Source organism: Bombina bombina, chromosome 5 (assembly GCF_027579735.1).
Source record: "Bombina bombina isolate aBomBom1 chromosome 5, aBomBom1.pri, whole genome shotgun sequence".
In the NCBI taxonomy this organism is placed as follows: Eukaryota; Metazoa; Chordata; class Amphibia; order Anura; family Bombinatoridae; genus Bombina; species Bombina bombina.
This window is the reverse complement of record NC_069503.1, coordinates 677,831,915-677,852,411: the sequence shown is the minus strand read 5'-3', so window position 1 is coordinate 677,852,411 and position 20,497 is coordinate 677,831,915. Positions and strand designations below refer to the sequence as shown.

Here is a 20,497-nt window from a genome sequence, read left to right as displayed (position 1 = left end):
GATGTGGCGTCATTTTTGGCGCCAAAAGCATTTAGGCGCCAAATAATGTGGGCGTCTTATTTGGCGCCAAAAAATATGGGCGTCGTTTTTGTCTCCACATTATTTCAGTCTCATTTTTCATTTGCTTCTGGTTGCTAGAAGCTTGATGTTTGGCATTTTTTTCCCATTCCTGAAACTGTCTTATAAGGAATTTGATCTATTTTGCTTTATATGTTGTTTTTTCTCTTACATATTGCAAGATGTCTCACGTTGCATCTGAGCCAGAAGATACTACAGGAAAACCTCTGCCTGCTGGATCTACCAAAGCTAAGTGTATCTGCTGTAAACTTTTGGTAGCTATTCCTCCAGCTGTTGTTTGTATTAAATGTCATGACAAACTTGTTAATGCAGATAATATTTCCTTTAGTGATGTACCATTGCCTGTTGCAGTTCCCTCAACATCTAAGGTGCAGAATGTTCCTGATAACATAAGAGATTTTGTTTCTGAATCCATAAAGAAGGCTTTGTCTGTTATTTCTCCTTCTAGTAAACGTAAAAAGTCTTTTAAATGTTCTCTCTCTACAGATGAATTTTTAAATGAACACCATCATTCTGATTCTTTGGACTCTTCTGGTTCAGAGGATTCTGTCTCAGAGATTGATGCTGATAAATCTTCATATTTATTTAAGATGGAATTTATTCGCTCTTTACTTAAAGAAGTACTAATTGCTTTAGAAATAGAGGATTCTAGTCCTCTTGATACTAATTCTATACGTTTGGATAAGGTTTTTAAAGCTCCTGCGGTTATTCCAGAAGTCTTTCCTGTTCCTAATGCTATTTCTGCAGTAATTGCTAAGGAATGGGATAGATTGGGTAATTCATTTACTCCTTCTAAACGTTTTAAGCAATTATATCCTGTTCCGCCTGACAGATTAGAATTTTGGGACAAAATCCCTAAAGTTGATGGGGCTATTTCTACCCTTGCTAAACGTACTACCATTCCTACATCAGATGGTACCTCGTTTAAGGATCCTTTAGATAGAAAAATTGAATCTTTTCTAAGAAAAGCTTATCTATGTTCAGGTAATCTTCTTAGACCTGCTATATCATTGGCTGATGTTGCTGCAGCTTCAACTTTTTGGTTGGAAACTCTAGCGCAACAAGTAACAAATCGTGATTCTCATGATATTATTATTCTTCTCCAGCATGCTAATAATTTCATCTGTGATGCCATTTTTGATATTATTAGAGTTGATGTTAGATTTATGTCTCTGGCTATCTTAGCCAGAAGAGCTTTATGGCTTAAGACTTGGAATGCTGATATGGCTTCTAAATCAACTCTACTTTCCATTTCTTTCCAGGGAAACAAATTATTTGGTTCTCAGTTGGATTCTATTATTTCAACTGTTACTGGTGGGAAAGGAACTTTTTTACCACAGGATAAAAAGTCTAAAGGTAAAAACAGGGCTAACAATCGTTTTCGTTCCTTTCGTTTCAACAAAGAACAAAAGCCTGATCCTTCGTCCTCAGGAGCAGTTTCAGTTTGGAAACCATCTCCAGTCTGGAATAAATCCAAGCCTGCTAGAAAGGCAAAGCCTGCTTCTAAGTTCACATGAAGGTACGGCCCTCATTCCAGTTCAGCTGGTAGGGGGCAGGTTACGTTTTTTCAAAGAAATTTGGATCAGTTCTGTTCACAATCTTTGGATTCAGAACATTGTTTCAGAAGGGTACAGAATTGGTTTCAAGATGAGACCTCCTGCAAAGAGATTTTTTCTTTCCCATGTCCCAGTAAATCCAGTGAAAGCTCAAGCATTTCTGAATTGTGTTTCAGATCTAGAGTTGGCTGGAGTAATTATGCCAGTTCCAGTTCCGGAACAGGGGATGGGGTTTTATTCAAATCTCTTCATTGTACCAAAGAAGGAGAATTCCTTCAGACCAGTTCTGGATCTAAAATTATTGAATCGTTATGTAAGGATACCAACGTTCAAGATGGTAACTGTAAGGACTATATTGCCTTTTGTTCAGCAAGGGAATTATATGTCCACAATAGATTTACAGGATGCATATCTGCATATTCCGATTCATCCAGATCATTATCAATTCCTGAGATTCTCTTTTCTAGACAAGCATTACCAATTTGTGGCTCTACCGTTTGGCCTTGCTACAGCTCCAAGAATTTTCACAAAGATTCTCGGTGCCCTTCTGTCTGTAATCAGAGAACAGGGTATTGTGGTATTTCCTTATTTGGACGATATCTTGGTACTTGCTCCGTCTTTACATTTAGCAGAGTCTCATACGAATCGACTTGTGTTGTTTCTTCAAGATCATGGTTGGAGGATCAATTTACCAAAAAGTTCTTTGATTCCTCAAACAAGGGTAACCTTTCTGGGTTTCCAGATAGATTCAGTGTCCATGACTTTGTCTTTAACAGACAAGAGACGTCTAAAATTGATTACAGCCTGTCGAAACCTTCAGTCTCAATCATTCCCTTCGGTAGCCTTATGCATGGAAATTCTAGGTCTTATGACTGCTGCATCGGACGCGATCCCCTTTGCTCGTTTTCACATGCGACCTCTTCAGCTCTGTATGCTGAACCAATGGTGCAGGGATTACACGAAGATATATCAATTAATATCTTTAAAACCGATTGTTCGGCACTCTCTAACGTGGTGGACAGATCACCATCGTTTAATTCAGGGGGCTTCTTTTGTTCTTCCGACCTGGACTGTAATTTCAACAGATGCAAGTCTCACAGGTTGGGGAGCTGTGTGGGGATCTCTGACGGCACAAGGAGTTTGGGAATCTCAGGAGGTGAGATTACCGATCAATATCTTGGAACTCCGTGCAGTTTTCAGAGCTCTTCAGTTTTGGCCTCTTCTGAAGAGAGAATCGTTCATTTGTTTTCAGACAGACAATGTCACAACTGTGGCATACATCAATCATCAAGGAGGGACTCACAGTCCTCTGGCTATGAAAGAAGTATCTCGAATTTTGGTTTGGGCGGAATCCAGCTCCTGTCTAATCTCTGCGGTTCATATCCCAGGTGTAGACAATTGGGAAGCGGATTATCTCAGTCGCCAAACGTTGCATCCGGGCGAATGGTCTCTTCACCCAGAGGTATTTCTTCAGATTGTTCAAATGTGGGGGCTCCCAGAGATAGATCTGATGGCCTCTCATCTAAACAAGAAACTTCCCAGGTATCTGTCCAGATCCCGGGATCCTCAGGCGGAGGCAGTGGATGCATTATCACTTCCTTGGAAGTATCATCCTGCCTATATCTTTCCGCCTCTAGTTCTTCTTCCAAGAGTAATCTCCAAGATTCTGAGGGAATGCTCGTTTGTTCTGCTAATAGCTCCGGCATGGCCTCACAGGTTTTGGTATGCGGATCTTGTCCGGATGGCATCTTGCCAACCATGGACTCTTCCGTTAAGACCAGACCTTCTGTCTCAAGGTCCTTTTTTCCATCCGGATCTGAAATCCTTAAATTTAAAGGTATGGAGATTGAACGCTTGATTCTTGGTCATAGAGGTTTCTCTGACTCCGTGATTAATACTATGTTACAGGCTCGTAAATCTGTATCTCGAGAGATATATTATAGAGTCTGGAAGACTTATATTTCTTGGTGTCTTTCTCATCATTTTTCTTGGCATTCTTTTAGAATACCGAGAATTTTACAGTTTCTTCAGGATGGTTTAGATAAGGGTTTGTCCGCGAGTTCTTTGAAAGGACAAATCTCCGCTCTTTCTGTTCTTTTTCACAGAAAGATTGCTATTCTTCCTGATATTCATTGTTTTGTACAAGCTTTGGTTCGTATAAAACCTGTCATTAAGTCAATTTCTCCTCCATGGAGTTTGAATTTGGTTTTGGGAGCTCTTCAAGCTCCTCCGTTTGAACCTATGCATTCATTGGACATTAAATTACTTTCTTGGAAAGTTTTGTTCCTTTTGGCCATCTCTTCTGCTAGAAGAGTTTCTGAATTATCTGCTCTTTCGTGTGAGTCTCCTTTTCTGATTTTTCATCAGGATAAGGCGGTGTTGCGAACTTCTTTTGAATTTTTACCTAAAGTTGTGAATTCCAACAACATTAGTAGAGAAATTGTGGTTCCTTCATTATGTCCTAATCCTAAGAATTCTAAGGAGAAATCATTGCATTCTTTGGATGTTGTTAGAGCTTTGAAATATTATGTTGAAGCTACGAAATCTTTCCGTAAGACTTCTAGTCTATTTGTTATCTTTTCCGGTTCTAGGAAAGGCCAGAAAGCTTCTGCCATTTCTTTGGCATCTTGGTTGAAATCTTTAATTCATCTTGCCTATGTTGAGTCGGGTAAAATTCCGCCTCAAAGAATTACAGCTCATTCTACTAGGTCAGTTTCTACTTCCTGGGCGTTTAGGAATGAAGCTTCGGTTGACCAGATCTGCAAAGCAGCAACTTGGTCCTCTTTGCATACTTTTACTAAATTCTACCATTTTGATGTATTTTCTTCTTCTGAAGCAGTTTTTGGTAGAAAAGTTCTTCAGGCAGCGGTTTCAGTTTGAATCTTCTGCTTATGTTTTTTGTTAAACTTTATTTTGGGTGTGGATTATTTTCAGCAGGAATTGGCTGTCTTTATTTTATCCCTCCCTCTCTAGTGACTCTTGTGTGGAAAGATCCACATCTTGGGTAGTCATTATCCCATACGTCACTAGCTCATGGACTCTTGTTAATTACATGAAAGAAAACATAATTTATGTAAGAACTTACCTGATAAATTCATTTCTTTCATATTAACAAGAGTCCATGAGGCCCACCCTTTTTTGTGGTGGTTATGATTTTTTTGTATAAAGCACAATTATTCCAATTCCTTATTTTATATGCTTCGCACTTTTTTTCTTATCACCCCACTTCTTGGCTATTCGTTAAACTGATTTGTGGGTGTGGTGAGGGGTGTATTTATAGGCATTTTAAGGTTTGGGAAACTTTGCCCCTCCTGGTAGGAATGTATATCCCATACGTCACTAGCTCATGGACTCTTGTTAATATGAAAGAAATGAATTTATCAGGTAAGTTCTTACATAAATTATGTTTTTTTTTCCTCCCGTCGTATCCTTCCCTCTCTCTTTTATAAATTCTTTAAAAATATTTTCTTATGCAAAAATGGCATTATTTTATTCATTAGAGCAAGTCATTTTTTCATTATTAACCCAAGCTTACCATGCGTTTAGCCCTTGTAAAGAGGGTTGAACACATTGGTATAGAATATTGCAGCCCACAAGAAGTACAAAGGCAACTGAGCCAATGAAACATGGCAGTCACACTAACTGCCAATCACCAGCCATGTTCTTCTTGGGAGCAGCAATTCCAGAGTGGGACTTTACCTGTACTTCCCATTTGCAGGAGATAAACACAATGTAAGCTTGAGACAGTCACTCACAAATTAGATTTACTAATAATAATTAAATAGCATTCACTTTTTGCATTAGAATGTATATATTGTATCCATGTATAGCTGAGGGATTTGTCGTTATCAGCCATTGAGCAATAGTAGTAAACATTCGGCTGACACAGTTGTATTAGTTTTATGTTCAATGTAAACAATTTGTATACAAAAAAATTTCTAAATTGTGACTAATTTCTAATCCTTTCAGTTAGTTACTGGGAATACATTTTTCAAGCTGTATATTAGGCTGAAGCCCTATGTTCTCTTATGTTTGTAGGAAACTGGGTACTGCAGGACAAAAACTGGGAGGCTCTGCGGTGCTCTGCCACATAAAACATGATCCTATGGACCCAGCAGGCTGCTTTACACTGACGTCTGCCAATGTAGGCAAGTGCCAAACTGTGCTCTGCAGAGATGGGAAACCACTAAACCTGTCCAAGTCTTACACAGTCAGCTGTGAGGAGGAGCTGAAGAGGGTGAACCAGCACAAGGCGATCATTACAGAGGTACGGCCATCTGTAAGGCCAGAGTCTGACACTGCATGGTTCTTAAAGGGACAGTATACACCAATTTTCATATAACTGCATGCAATAGACACTACTATAAAGAAGAATATGCACAGATACTGAACTAAAATTCCAGTATAAACCCTTTAAAAACTTACTTAGAAGTTCCCAATTTAGCACTGTTGATGAAGTTAGGCTAGGACACCCAGTGAAAGGGGCTGGGAAAACAAGAAGAGCAGATACTAATCCCCTCCCCCCCACACACTTCCCCGCATATGAAAACACAGATAACTTAAACAGGAGCCAGCAGGTTTCTGTAAACAAGCGTATACATCTGACACTTTGGGGCTTGGCTAGGAGTCTAAAAATCAGCTCAATGTTATTAAAAAATAAGCAAAACTATACATTGTTACAAAATCACTCCCAGATGGGCTGTATACATGGATCCAGGGCCAGATTTCCCATTAGGCACAGTAGACATGCCTACAGGCACATTGCAGTGAGGGGCGCCTGCCTGTAGTCGGTGTATTTTAATACAAATTATTTTTTTCTGAGGGCATTCATTTTGGCAAGAATTCTGCTGCCAGCTGCTTACAGAATCGAGTGTTTCATTGGGAATATGTAACAGCAGTCCAGGGAGCCATGAAGGATAGAAGGGAAAAGATTAAAACTAAACCCCTCCTCTTTTTTGCCAGACATGTTTACTGTTAACGTTTCACCTTTTTTTATGTACTTCTGTTGCCTCCCTCACACAGCAAAGCTCCATGCTGATAATTGTGGTGCAGACACTTTTTGTTGATGGAATGAAGGCTTCAGGTCGGTTAGGACTGTACAAGGCTTCTAAATGCGGCCTAGAATGACAACATAACAAGCAGAGCACACTTTAACCCCTTGGCTACCAGAGAGGATTGCAGTGTATTCACTTGTTATGTGCTGTATTCCTTTTTTATAGCCAGGGGGTTAAATTCTGCTTCAGGATGAATGTTTTTGTTCTATAAAGGCCTTGGAGGTGAGGAGGTTATGTGGGACTAGCTGCTCTGCTCTTTATTACAAGCTGCCGATTGTGTTTTACAGCCTTTAGGGCACTTTAACAACGATGTTTGTAGACTGTAAGGCTGTTGCTATAAATGAAGAGCTTGATTACTAAAGGTTAACTAGCAAAATAACAATGTGTATGTGTGTAAACCACTCACATGGCATATTTGTGTGTGTATATGTATATGTGTATGAATATATATATATATATATATATATATATATATATATATGTGTGTGTGTGTGTATTTGTGTGTGTATGTATATATATATATATATATATATATATATATATACACATAAAAAATTGAGAGAGCAACATCATATTATATTTATATTACAGAACAAAATAAATATAACATCTGTGTGTATTTTTACCAAAAATATCAGAGTTTACAAGATTTTTTTCATGTAGTGGAAAAAAGACCTACATTTTATATTTTCTCCCACTGGCTGTAAAGGTTGTTGATGAGCTTGCATGTTGCTAGTTTTAATATTGCTATTGTTTACCCAAAACTGTGTTTAACTCCAACAAAATGTTAAGCACATAGTCATCTCCAGAAAAGCAATACACTAATGGTTTGTCAGTAAACATGTCCTCTAAGCCCATCTGGGTCTGCACAGATGTTTATTGCTGTCTCAGAACTTACATTGACTATGTGTTTAACTCTTTTGCAAGAGGCTAACACACCTCTGTGCAAGCACTAGTGCAATAATAAAATGCCATAGCAAACTGTCACATTGTATGTCCCCTTAAAAAGGGTTTTCTTTAGAATATTTTGCATTAAGTTTAACATGATTTGTTTTTGTTATACATAATAGACATTGTATGGCAATTTGAGTTAAGTGAATATTGATTTTTGGTGTAGCTTCCATTACAACAAATATTGCAATTGGTGTATGTATTTGTGTATCTCCATAAAAGGGAAAATGTAATTACCTTAAGCGTTAATGTTTTACATCTAATATTTATTTTTAGTTGCCCTAAATAATAATAATAAAAAATTTCCTCCGTTTTTTTAATTATTTTTTTGGGGCGCTCCAGGTTTTTGTGCCTACAGGCACCTGAGATGTAAATCCGGTCCTGCATGGATCGTCTACTAAACATTTATGCAAATAAAAAATCTAGTGTACAATGTCCATTTTAAGCTGCTCTTGGTAAACAGACATTTTCTATCCAGTGCCAGAGAATGACAGACTTATTTCTTTCATGTAATTAGCAAGAGTCCATGAGCTAGTGACGTATGGGATATACATTCCTACCAGGAGGGGCAAAGTTTCCCAAACCTCAAAATGCCTATAAATACACCCCTCACCACACCCACAATTCAGTTTTACAAACTTTGCCTCCTATGGAGGTGGTGAAGTAAGTTTGTGCTAGATTCTACGTTAATATGCGCTACGCAGCAAGTTGGAGCCCGGTTTTCCTCTCGGCGTGCAGTGAATGTCAGAGGGATGTGAGGAGAGTATTGCCTATTTGAATGCAGTGATCTCCTTCTTCGGGGTCTATTTCATAGGTTCTCTGTTATCGGTCGTAGCGATTCATCTCTTACCTCCCTTTTCAGATCGACGATATACTCTTATTTATATACCATTACCTCTGCTGATTTTCGTTTCAGTACTGGTTTGGCTTTCTGCAAACATGTAGATGAGTGTCCTGGGGTAAGTAAATCTTATTTTCTGTGACACTCTAAGCTATGGTTGGGCACTTTATTTATAAAGTTCTAAATATATGTATTCAAACATTTATTTGCCTTGACTCAGGATGTTCAACATTCCTTATTTTCAGACAGTCAGTTTCATATTTGGGATAATGCATTTGAATCAATTTTTTTCTTACCTTAAAATTTGACTCTTTTTTCCCTGTGGGCTGTTGGGCTCGCGGGGGCTGAAATTGCTTCATTTTATTGCGTCATTCTTGGCGCAGACTTTTTTGGCGCAAAAAATCTTTTCTGTTTCCGGCGTCATACGTGTCGCCGGAAGTTGCGTCATTTTTTGACGTCCTTTTGCGCCAAAAATGTCTGCGTTCCGGATGTGGCGTCATTTTTTGTGCCAAAAAGCATTTAGGCGCCAAATAATGTGGGCGTCTTATTTGGCGCCAAAAAATATGGGCGTCGCTTTTGTCTCCACATTATTTCAGTCTCATTTTTTCTTTGCTTCTGGTTACTAGAAGCTTGTTTATTGGCATTTTTTCCCATTCCTGAAACTGTCATTTAAGGAATTTGATCAATTTTGCTTTATATGTTGTTTTTTCTCTTACATATTGCAAGATGTCTCACGTTGCATCTGATTTAGAAGATACTTCAGGAAAATCGCTGTCTAGTGCTGGAACTACCAAAGCTAAGTGTATCTGCTGTAAACTTTTGGTAGCTATTCCTCCGGCTGTTGTTTGTATTAATTGTCATGACAAACTTGTTAAAGCAGATAATATTTCCTTTAGTAATGTACCATTGCCTGTTGCAGTTCCTTCAACATCTAAGGTGCAGAATGTTCCTGATAACATAAGAGATTTTGTTTCTGAATCCATCAAGAAGGCTATGTCTGTTATTTCTCCTTCTAGTAAACATAAAAAATCTTTTAAAACTTCTCTCTCTACAGATGAATTTTTAAATGAACATCATCATTCTGATTCTGATTCTGATGACTCTTCTGGTTCAGAGGATTCTGTCTCAGAGATTGATGCTGATAAATCTTCATATTTATTTAAAATGGAATTTATTCGTTCTTTACTTAAAGAAGTACTAATTGCTTTAGAAATAGAGGATTCTGGTCCTCTTGATACTAAACGTTTAGATAAGGTATTTAAATCTCCTGTGGTTATTCCAGAAGTTTTTCCTGTTCCTAATGCTATTTCTGAAGTAATTTCCAGAGAATGGGATAAATTGGGTAATTCATTTACTCCTTCTAAACGTTTTAAGCAATTATATCCTGTGCCGTCTGACAGATTAGAATTTTGGGACAAAATCCCTAAAGTCGATGGGGCTATTTCTACCCTTGCTAAACGTACTACTATTCCTACGTCGGATGGTACTTCGTTTAAAGATCCTTTAGATAGGAAAATTGAATCCTTTCTAAGAAAAGCTTATCTGTGTTCAGGTAATCTTCTTAGACCTGCTATATCATTGGCTGATGTTGCTGCAGCTTCAACTTTTTGGTTGGAGACTTTAGCGCAACAAGTAACAGATCATGATTCTCATAATATTATTATTCTTCTTCAGCATGCTAATAATTTTATCTGTGATGCCATCTTTGATATTATCAGAGTTGATGTCAGGTTTATGTCTCTAGCTATTCTAGCTAGAAGAGCTTTATGGCTTAAAACTTGGAATGCTGATATGGCTTCTAAATCAACTCTACTTTCCATTTCTTTCCAGGGTAACAAATTATTTGGTTCTCAGTTGGATTCTATTATCTCAACTGTTACTGGTGGGAAAGGTACTTTTTTACCACAGGATAAAAAATCTAAGGGTAAAAACAGGGCTAATAATCGTTTTCGTTCCTTTCGTTTCAACAAAGAACAAAAGCCTGATCCTTCATCCTCAGGAGCAGTTTCAGTTTGGAAACCATCTCCAGTCTGGAATAAATCCAAGCCTTCTAGAAAGTCAAAGCCTGCTTCTAAGTCCACATGAAGGTGTGGCCCTCATTCCAGCTCAGCTGGTAGGGGGCAGGTTACGTTTTTTCAAAGAAATTTGGATCAATTCTGTTCACAATCTTTGGATTCAGAACATTGTTTCAGAAGGGTACAGAATTGGTTTCAAGATGAGACCTCCTGCAAAGAGATTTTTTCTTTCCCGTGTCCCAGTAAATCCAGTGAAAGCTCAAGCATTTCTGAATTGTGTTTCAGATCTAGAGTTGGCTGGAGTAATTATGCCAGTTCCAGTTCTGGAACAGGGGATGGGGTTTTATTCAAATCTCTTCATTGTACCAAAGAAGGAGAATTCCTTCAGACCAGTTCTGGATCTAAAAATATTGAATCGTTATGTAAGGATACCAACATTCAAAATGGTAACTGTAAGGACTATCTTGCCTTTTGTTCAGCAAGGGCATTATATGTCCACAATAGATTTACAGGATGCATATCTGCATATTCCGATTCATCCAGATCATTATCAGTTCCTGAGATTCTCTTTTCTGGACAAGCATTACCAGTTTGTGGCTCTGCCGTTTGGCCTAGCTACAGCTCCAAGAATTTTTACAAAGGTTCTCGGTGCCCTTCTGTCTGTAATCAGAGAACAGGGTATTGTGGTATTTCCTTATTTGGACGATATCTTGGTACTTGCTCAGTCTTTACATTTAGCAGAATCTCATACGAATCGACTTGTGTTGTTTCTTCAAGATCATGGTTGGAGGATCAATTCACCAAAAAGTTCATTGATTCCTCAGACAAGGGTAACCTTCCTGGGTTTCGAGATAGATTCAGTGTCCATGACTCTGTCTTTAACAGACAAGAGACGTCTAAAATTGATTTCGGCTTGTCGAAACCTTCAGTCACAATCATTCCCTTCGGTAGCCTTATGCATGGAAATTCTAGGTCTTATGACTGCTGCATCGGACGCGATCCCCTTTGCTCGTTTTCACATGCGACCTCTTCAGCTCTGTATGCTGAATCAATGGTGCAAGGATTACACAAAGATATCTCAATTAATATCTTTAAAACCGATTGTACGACACTCTCTAACGTGGTGGACAGATCACCATCGTTTAATTCAGGGGGCTTCTTTTGTGCTTCCGACCTGGACTGTAATTTCAACAGATGCAAGTCTCACAGGTTGGGGAGCTGTGTGGGGATCTCTGACAGCACAAGGAGTTTGGGAATCTCAGGAGGTGAGATTACCGATCAATATTTTGGAACTCCGTGCAATTTTCAGAGCTCTTCAGTTTTGGCCTCTTCTGAAGAGAGAATCGTTCATTTGTTTTCAGACAGACAATGTCACTACTGTGGCATACATCAATCATCAAGGAGGGACTCACAGTCCTCTGGCTATGAAAGAAGTATCTCGAATTCTGGTTTGGGCGGAATCCAGCTCCTGTCTAATATCTGCGGTTCATATCCCAGGTATAGACAATTGGGAAGCGGATTATCTCAGTCGCCAAACGTTGCATCCGGGCGAATGGTCTCTTCACCCAGAGGTATTTCTTCAGATTGTTCACATGTGGGAGCTTCCAGAAATAGATCTGATGGCGTCTCATCTAAACAAGAAACTTCCCAGGTATCTGTCCAGATCCCGAGATCCTCAGGCGGAGGCAGTGGATGCATTATCACTTCCTTGGAAGTATCATCCTGCTTATATCTTTCCGCCTCTAGTTCTTCTTCCAAGAGTAATCTCCAAGATTCTGAAGGAATGCTCGTTTGTTCTGCTGGTAGCTCCGGCATGGCCTCACAGTTTTTGGTATGCGGATCTTGTCCGGATGGCCTCTTGCCATCCGTGGACTCTTCCGCTACGACCAGACCTTCTGTCGCAAGGTCCTTTTTTCCATCCGGATCTCAAATCCTTAAATTTAAAGGTATGGAGATTGAACGCTTGATTCTTGGTCAAAGAGGTTTCTCTGACTCTGTGATTAATACTATGTTACAGGCTCGTAAATCTGTATCCAGAGAGATATATTATAGAGTCTGGAAGACTTATATTTCTTGGTGTATTTCTCATCATTTTTCTTGGCATTCTTTTAGAATTCCGAGAATTTTACAGTTTCTTCAGGATGGTTTAGATAAAGGTTTATCCGCAAGTTCTTTGAAAGGACAAATCTCTGCTCTTTCTGTTCTTTTTCACAGAAAGATTGCTAATCTTCCTGATATTCATTGTTTTGTACAAGCTTTGGTTCGTATAAAACCTGTCATTAAGTCAATTTCTCCTCCTTAGAGTTTGAATTTGGTTCTGGGGGCTCTTCAAGCTCCTCCGTTTGAACCTATGCATTCATTGGACATTAAATTACTTTCTTGGAAAGTTTTGTTCCTTTTGGCAATCTCTTCTGCCAGAAGAGTTTCTGAATTATCTGCTCTTTCTTGTGACTCTCCTTTTCTGATTTTTCATCAGGATAAGGCAGTGTTACGAACTTCTTTTGAATTTTTACCTAAAGTTGTGAATTCTAACAACATTAGTAGAGAAATTGTGGTTCCTTCATTATGTCCTAATCCTAAGAATTCTAAGGAGAAATCATTGCATTCTTTGATGTTGTTAGAGCTTTGAAATATTATGTTGAAGCTACTAAGTCTTTCCGAAAGACTTCTAGTTTATTTGTTATATTTTCCGGTTCTAGAAAAGGCCAGAAAGCTTCTGCCATTTCTTTGGCATCTTGGTTGAAATCTTTAATTCATCTTGCCTATGTTGAGTCGGGTAAAACTCCGCCTCAAAGGATTACAGCTCATTCTACTAGGTCAGTTTCTACTTCCTGGGCGTTTAGGAATGAAGCTTCGATTGATCAGATTTGCAAAGCAGCAACTTGGTCCTCTTTGCATACTTTTACTAAATTCTACCATTTTGATGTATTTTCTTCTTCTGAAGCAGTTTTTGGTAGAAAAGTACTTCAGGCAGCGGTTTCAGTTTGAATCTTCTGCTTATGTTTTTCATTAAACTTTATTTTGGGTGTGGATTATTTTCAGCAGGAATTGGCTGTCTTTATTTTATCCCTCCCTCTCTAGTGACTCTTGCGTGGAAAGATCCACATCTTGGGTAATCATTATCCCATACGTCACTAGCTCATGGACTCTTGCTAATTACTTGAAAGAAAACATAATTTATGTAAGAACTTACCTGATAAATTCATTTCTTTCATATTAGCAAGAGTCCATGAGGCCCGCCCTTTTTTTGGGGTGGTTATGATTTTTGTATAAAGCACAATTATTCCAATTCCTTATTTTATATGCTTTCGCACTTTTTTATCACCATCTTGGCTATTCGTTAAACTGAATTGTGGGTGTGGTGAGGGGTGTATTTATAGGCATTTTGAGGTTTGGGAAACTTTGCCCCTCCTGGTAGGAATGTATATCCCATACGTCACTAGCTCATGGACTCTTGCTAATATGAAAGAAATGAATTTATCAGGTAAGTTCTTACATAAATTATGTTTTTTTCCTTTGTGGTAGCTTTTTCTTCCATAAGGCAGGGAGAATCCGCAACTACATTCCTTACTGTTGGGAAATACAACACCTGGCCACCAGAAGGAGGAAAAGACACCCCGGCCAAAGCCTTAAGTATCCCTCCCACTTCCCCTACCCCCAGTTATTCTTTGCCTTTCGTCACTATAGGAGGTGGCAAAGAAGTGGCAGAAGGTTTGGGTAGTCCTGTAATGGGTTTGTTCCCTTAGAGAAATGACTGGAGTTTTAAGTAATAATGTCAACCTCTCAGTGAGAGTATTGATGAGTCTGGAGATGCAAGGAAAGTTTTTCTGCGAACCCATCCAGACTGTCACCAACAGCTGCTGAGCAATCAGTGTTGACAAGTTTTACTGCTTGCTGCTACACACTCAAGTCCATGTCAGAAGCTCTGCTGCAAGACTATCACACTTGAGAGGCTGTGCCTGTTCCACAGCATGGAACCTGGAGGGTAAGACCATTTTTTTATATACACTTTAAAACGCTATACAGGGTCACAGTGTGGCTCCTTTATACCTCCATAGGATGAAGGGTTAATATCTCCTTCAGGGAGATTATTTGAACAATTTGGGGATTTATGTCTGCTTAATGTGAGAGTTTTTTTAGGCTCATAGACTGTTTTTTTTTTTGCTTGGAACAAACAGGTTTGACTTTTTGTTTTTGAAGTATTGTGCAGCTCATAATAGCTTGGCACCCTTTTTAATAGCAGGGGAAGTCCTGTGTTACGTATCAAATGACCAGGTGCGGTCTCTTTCATTTCCTAAGATCCTGCTGCAGACATTACTCCTGAGGAGAGTGTTTTCCCTGTTAGTTGTCTGGGTCTAGGAGGTGGTGAGTGCCCCAGCCATTTAGAGTATTAAGGTGCCATTTTTTAAATAAAATAGTTTTCTCCAACATTGGTGTGTCCGGTCCACGGCGTCATCCTTACTTGTGGGATATTCTCTTCCCCAACAGGAAATGGCAAAGAGTCCCAGCAAAGCTGGTCACATGATCCCTCCTAGGCTCCGCCCACCCCCGTCATTCTCTTTGCCGTTGCACAGGCAACATCTCCACGGAGATGGTTAAGAGTTTTTTTGGTGTTTAAATGTAGTTTTTATTCTTCTATCAAGTGTTTGTTATTTTAAAATAGTGCTGGTATGTACTATTTACTCTGAAACAGAAAAGGATGAAGATTTCTGTTTGTAAGAGGAAGATGATTTTAGCAGACAGTAACTAAAATCGATTGCTGTTTCCACACAGGACTGTTGAGATGAAGTAACTTCAGTTGGGGGAAACAGTTAGCAGACCTTTCTGCTTAAGGTATGACTAGCCATATTTCTAACAAGACCATGTAATGCTGGAAGGCTGTCATTTCCCCTCATGGGGACCGGTAAGCCATTTTCTTAGTCAAATATAAAAGAATAAAGGGCTTAAAAAAGGGCTTAAAAACTGGTAGACATTTTTATGGGCTAAAACGATTGCTTTATTGGGGCATATTATGCAGATTGTAGCTTATAATTGGCATTATAATCTTGGGGAACGTTTAAAAAACGGCAGGCACTGTGTTGGACACCTTTTTTAGTCTGGGGGCCTTTCTAGTTATAGACTCAGCCTCATTTTCGCGCCATTACTGCGCAGTTGTTTTTGGAGAGCAAGGCATGCAGATGCATGTGTGAGGATCTAAGAATCACTAAAAAAGCTTCTAGAAGGCGTCATTTGGTATCGTATTCCCCTCTGGGCTTGGTAGGGTCTCAGCAAAGCATATAGCTGGGACTGTATAGGGGTTAAATTTGAAAACGGCTCCGGTTCCGTTAATTTAAGGGTTAAATTTTGGTGTGCAATACTTTTAATGCTTTAAGACACTGTGGTGAAATTTTGGTGAATTTTGAACAATTCCTTCATACTTTTTCACATATTCAGTAATAAAGTGTTTTCAGTTTGAAATTTAAAGTGACAGTAACGGTTTTATTTTAAAACGTTTTTTGTGCTTTGTTGACAAGTTTAAGCCTGTTTAACATGTCTGTACCATCAGATAAGCTATGTTCTATATGTATGAAAGCCAATGTGTCTCCCCATTTAAATTTATGTGATAATTGTGCCATAGTGTCCAAACAAAGTAAGGACAGTAATGCCACAGATAATGATATTGCCCAAGATGATTCCTCAAATGAGGGGAGTAAACATGATACTACATCATCCCCTACTGTGTCTACACCAGTTATGCCCACACAGGAGGCCCCTAGTACATCTAGTGCGCCAATACTTATTACCATGCAACAATTAACGGCTGTAATGGATAACTCCATAGCAAATCTTTTATCCAAAATGCCTACTTATCAGAGAAAGCGCGATTGCTCTGTTTTAAACACTGAAGAGCAAGAGGACGCTGATGATAACTGTTCTGACATACCCTCACACCAATCTCAAGGGGCCATGAGGGAGGTTTTGTCTGATGGAGAAATCTCAGATTCAGGAAAAATTTCTCATCAAGCTGAACCTGATGTTGTGACATTTAAATTTAAATTAGAACATCTCCGCGCACTGCTTAAGGAGGTGTTATCTACTCTGGATGATTGTGACAATTTGGTCATTCCAGAGAAATTATGTAAGATGGACAAGTTCCTAGAGGTTCCGGTGCCCCCCGACGCTTTTCCTATACCCAAGCGGGTGGCGGACATAGTAAATAAAGAGTGGGAAAGGCCCGGCATACCTTTTGTTCCCCCCCCTATATTTAAGAAATTATTTCCTATAGTCGACCCCAGAAAGGACTTATGGCAGACAGTCCCCAAGGTCGAGGGGGCGGTTTCTACTCTAAACAAACGCACTACTATTCCTATCGAAGATAGTTGTGCTTTCAAAGATCCTATGGATAAGAAATTAGAGGGTTTGCTTAAAAAGATTTTTGTACAGCAAGGTTACCTTCTACAACCAATTTCATGCATTGTTCCTGTCACTACGGCAGCGTGTTTCTGGTTCGAGGAACTAGAAAAGTCGCTCAGTAAAGAATCTTCGTATGAGGAGGTTATGGACAGAGTTCAAGCACTTAAATTGGCTAACTCTTTTGTTTTAGATGCCGCTTTGCAATTAGCTAGATTAGCGGCGAAAAATTCAGGGTTTGCTATCGTGGCGCGCAGAGCGCTTTGGCTAAAGTCTTGGTCAGCGGATGTGTCTTCCAAGACAAAATTGCTTAACATTCCTTTCAAAGGTAAAACATTATTTGGACCTGATTTGAAAGAGATTATTTCAGACATCACTGGGGGAAAGGGCCACGCCCTCCCACAGGATAGGTCTTTTAAGGCTAAAAATAAGCCTAATTTTCGTCCCTTTCGCAGAAACGGACCAGCCTCTAATTCTGTATCCTCTAAGCAAGAGGGTAATACTTCACAACCCAAACCAGCCTGGAAACCAATGCAAGGCTGGAACAAGGGTAAGCAGGCCAAGAAGCCTACCACTGCTACCAAAACAGCATGAAGGGATAGCCCCCGATCCGGGACCGGATCTAGTGGGGGGCAGACTTTCTCTCTTTGCTCAGGCTTGGGCAAGAGATGTTCAGGATCCTTGGGCGCTAGAAATAGTTTCTCAAGGTTATCTCCTGGAATTCAAGGAACTACCCCCAAGGGGAAGGTTCCACAGGTCTCAATTATCTTCAAACCAAATAAAGAGACAGGCATTCTTACATTGTGTAGAAGACCTGTTAAAGATAGGAGTGATACATCCAGTTCCAATAAGAGAACAAGGAATGGGATTTTATTCCAATCTGTTCATAGTTCCCAAAAAAGAGGGAACATTCAGACCAATTTTGGACCTAAAGATCCTAAACAAATTTCTCAGGGTACCATCGTTCAAAATGGAAACTATTCGAACGATCATACCTACTATCCAGGAAAATCAATTTATGACTACCGTGGATTTAAAGGATGCGTACCTACATATTCCTATCCACAAGGAACATCATCAGTTCCTAAGGTTCGCTTTTCTGGACAAGCATTACCAGTTTGTGGCACTTCCATTCGGATTAGCCACTGCTCCAAGGATTTTCACAAAGGTACTAGGGTCCCTTCTAGCGGTTCTAAGACCAAGGGGCATTGCAGTAGTACCTTACTTGGACGACATCCTGATTCAAGCGTCGTCCCTGTCAAAAGTAAAGGCTCATACGGACATCGTCCTAGCCTTTCTCAGATCTCACGGATGGAAGGTGAACAAAGAAAAAAGTTCTCTGTCCCCGTCAACAAGAGTTCCCTTCTTGGGAACAATAATAGATTCCTTAGAAATGAGGATTTTTCTGACAGAGGTCAGAAAATCAAAACTTCTAAGCTCTTGTCAAGTACTTCATTCTGTTCCTCGTCCTTCCATAGCGCAGTGCATGGAAGTAATAGGATTGATGGTTGCAACAATGGACTTAGTTCCTTTCTTTCATATTAGCAAGAGTCCATGAGCTAGTGACGTATGGGATATACATTCCTACCAGGAGGGGCAAAGTTTCCCAAACCTTAAAATGCCTATAAATACACCCCTCACCACACCCACAATTCAGTTTTACAAACTTTGCCTCCGATGGAGGTGGTGAAGTAAGTTTGTGCTAGATTCTACGTTGATATGCGCTCCGCAGCAAGTTGGAGCCCGGTTTTCCTCTCAGCGTGCAGTGAATGTCAGAGGGATGTGAGGAGAGTATTGCCTATTTGAATGCAGTGATCTCCTTCTAAGGGGTCTATTTCATAGGTTCTCTGTTATCGGTCGTAGAGATTCATCTCTTACCTCCCTTTTCAGATCGACGATATACTCTTATATATACCATTACCTCTGCTGATTCTCGTTTCAGTACTGGTTTGGCTATCTGCTATATGTAGATGAGTGTCCTGGGGTAAGTAAGTCTTATTTTCTGTGACACTCCTAGCTATGGTTGGGCACTTTGTTTATAAAGTTCTAAATATATGTATTCAAACATTTATTTGCCTTGACTCAGAATGTTCAACTTTCCTTATTTTTCAGACAGTCAGTTTCATATTTGGGATAATGCATTTTAATTTAACATTTTTTACCTTAAAATTTGACTTTTTCCCTGTGGGCTGTTAGGCTTGCGGGGGCTGAAAATGCTTCATTTTATTGCGTTATTCTTGGCGCTGACTTTTTTGGCGCAAAAATTCTATTTCCGTTTCCGGCGTCATACGTGTCGCCGGAAGTTGCGTCATTCTTTGACGTTATTTTGCGCCAAAAATGTTGGCGTTCCGGATGTGGCGTCATTTTTGGCGCCAAAAAGCATTTAGGCGCCAAATAATGTGGGCGTCTTATTTGGCGCGAAAAAATATGGGCGTCACTTTTGTCTCCACATTATTTTAGTCTCATTTTTTATTGCTTCTGGTTGCTAGAAGCTTGTTCTTTGGCATTTTTTTCCCATTCCTGAAACTGTCATTTAAGGAATTTGATCAATTTTGCTTTATATGTTGTTTTTTTCTTTTACATATTGCAAGATGTTCCACGTTGCAACTGAGTCAGAAGATACTTCAGGAAAATCACTGCACAGTGCTGGAGCTACCAAGCTAAGTGTATCTGCTATAAACTTTTGGTATCTGTTTCTCCAGCTGTTATTTGTATTGCATGTCATGTCAAACTTATTAATGCAGATAAAATTTCCTTTAGTACTGTTACATTACCTGTTGCTGTTTCGTCAACATCTAATTTTCAGAGTGTTCCTGATAACATAAGAGATTTTATTTTTTAATCCATTAAGAAGGCTATGTCTGTTATTTCTCCTTCTAGTATACATAAAAGTCTTTTAAAACTTCTCTTTTTTCAGATGAATTTTTAAATGAACATCATCATTCTGATACTGATAATGGTTCTTCTGGTTCAGAGGTTTCTGTCTCAGAGGTTGATGCTGATAAATCTTTGTATTTGTTCAAGATGGAATTTATTCGTTCTTTACTTAAAGAAGTGTTATTTGCATTAGAAATAGAGGATTCTGGTCCTCTTGATACTAAATGTAAACGTTTAAATAAGGTTTTTAAATCTCCTGTAGTTATTCCAGAAGTGTTTTATCTCCCTGATGCTATTTCTGAAGTAATTTCCAGGGAATGGAATAATTTGGGTAATTTATTTACTCCTTCTAGACGTTTAAGCAAATTATATCCTGTGCCATCTGACAGATTAGAGTTTTTTGGGACAAAAATCCCTAAGGTTATGGGGCTGTCTCTACTCCTGCTAATCTACTACTATTCCTACGGCAGATAGTACTTCATTTAAGGATCCTTTAGATAGGAAAATTGAATCCTTTCTAAGAAAAGCTTACTTATGTTCAGGTAATCTTCTTAGACCTGCTATATTTTTAGCGGATGTTGCTGCAGCTTCAACTTTTTGGTTAGAAGCTTTAGCGCAACAAGTAACAGATCATAATTTTATAGCATTATTATTATTCTATAACATGCTAATAATTTTGTTGGTGATACCATCTTTTGATATCATTAGAGTTGATGTCAGGTATATGTCTCTAGC

General features: G+C 39.1%; 1 protein-coding gene across 1 annotated transcript in view; it reads left to right on the top strand.

Annotated features, from left to right (window-relative positions):
• The window catches only part of PHLPP1 (PH domain and leucine rich repeat protein phosphatase 1), a 533,157-nt gene that overhangs the window by 486,004 nt on the left and 26,656 nt on the right, over window positions 1-20,497 (top strand). The window contains exon 20 of the mRNA XM_053714638.1: window positions 5,673-5,901. Coding sequence (XP_053570613.1) covers window positions 5,673-5,901 — 229 coding nt within the window. The remainder of the gene's footprint in view (window positions 1-5,672; window positions 5,902-20,497) is intronic.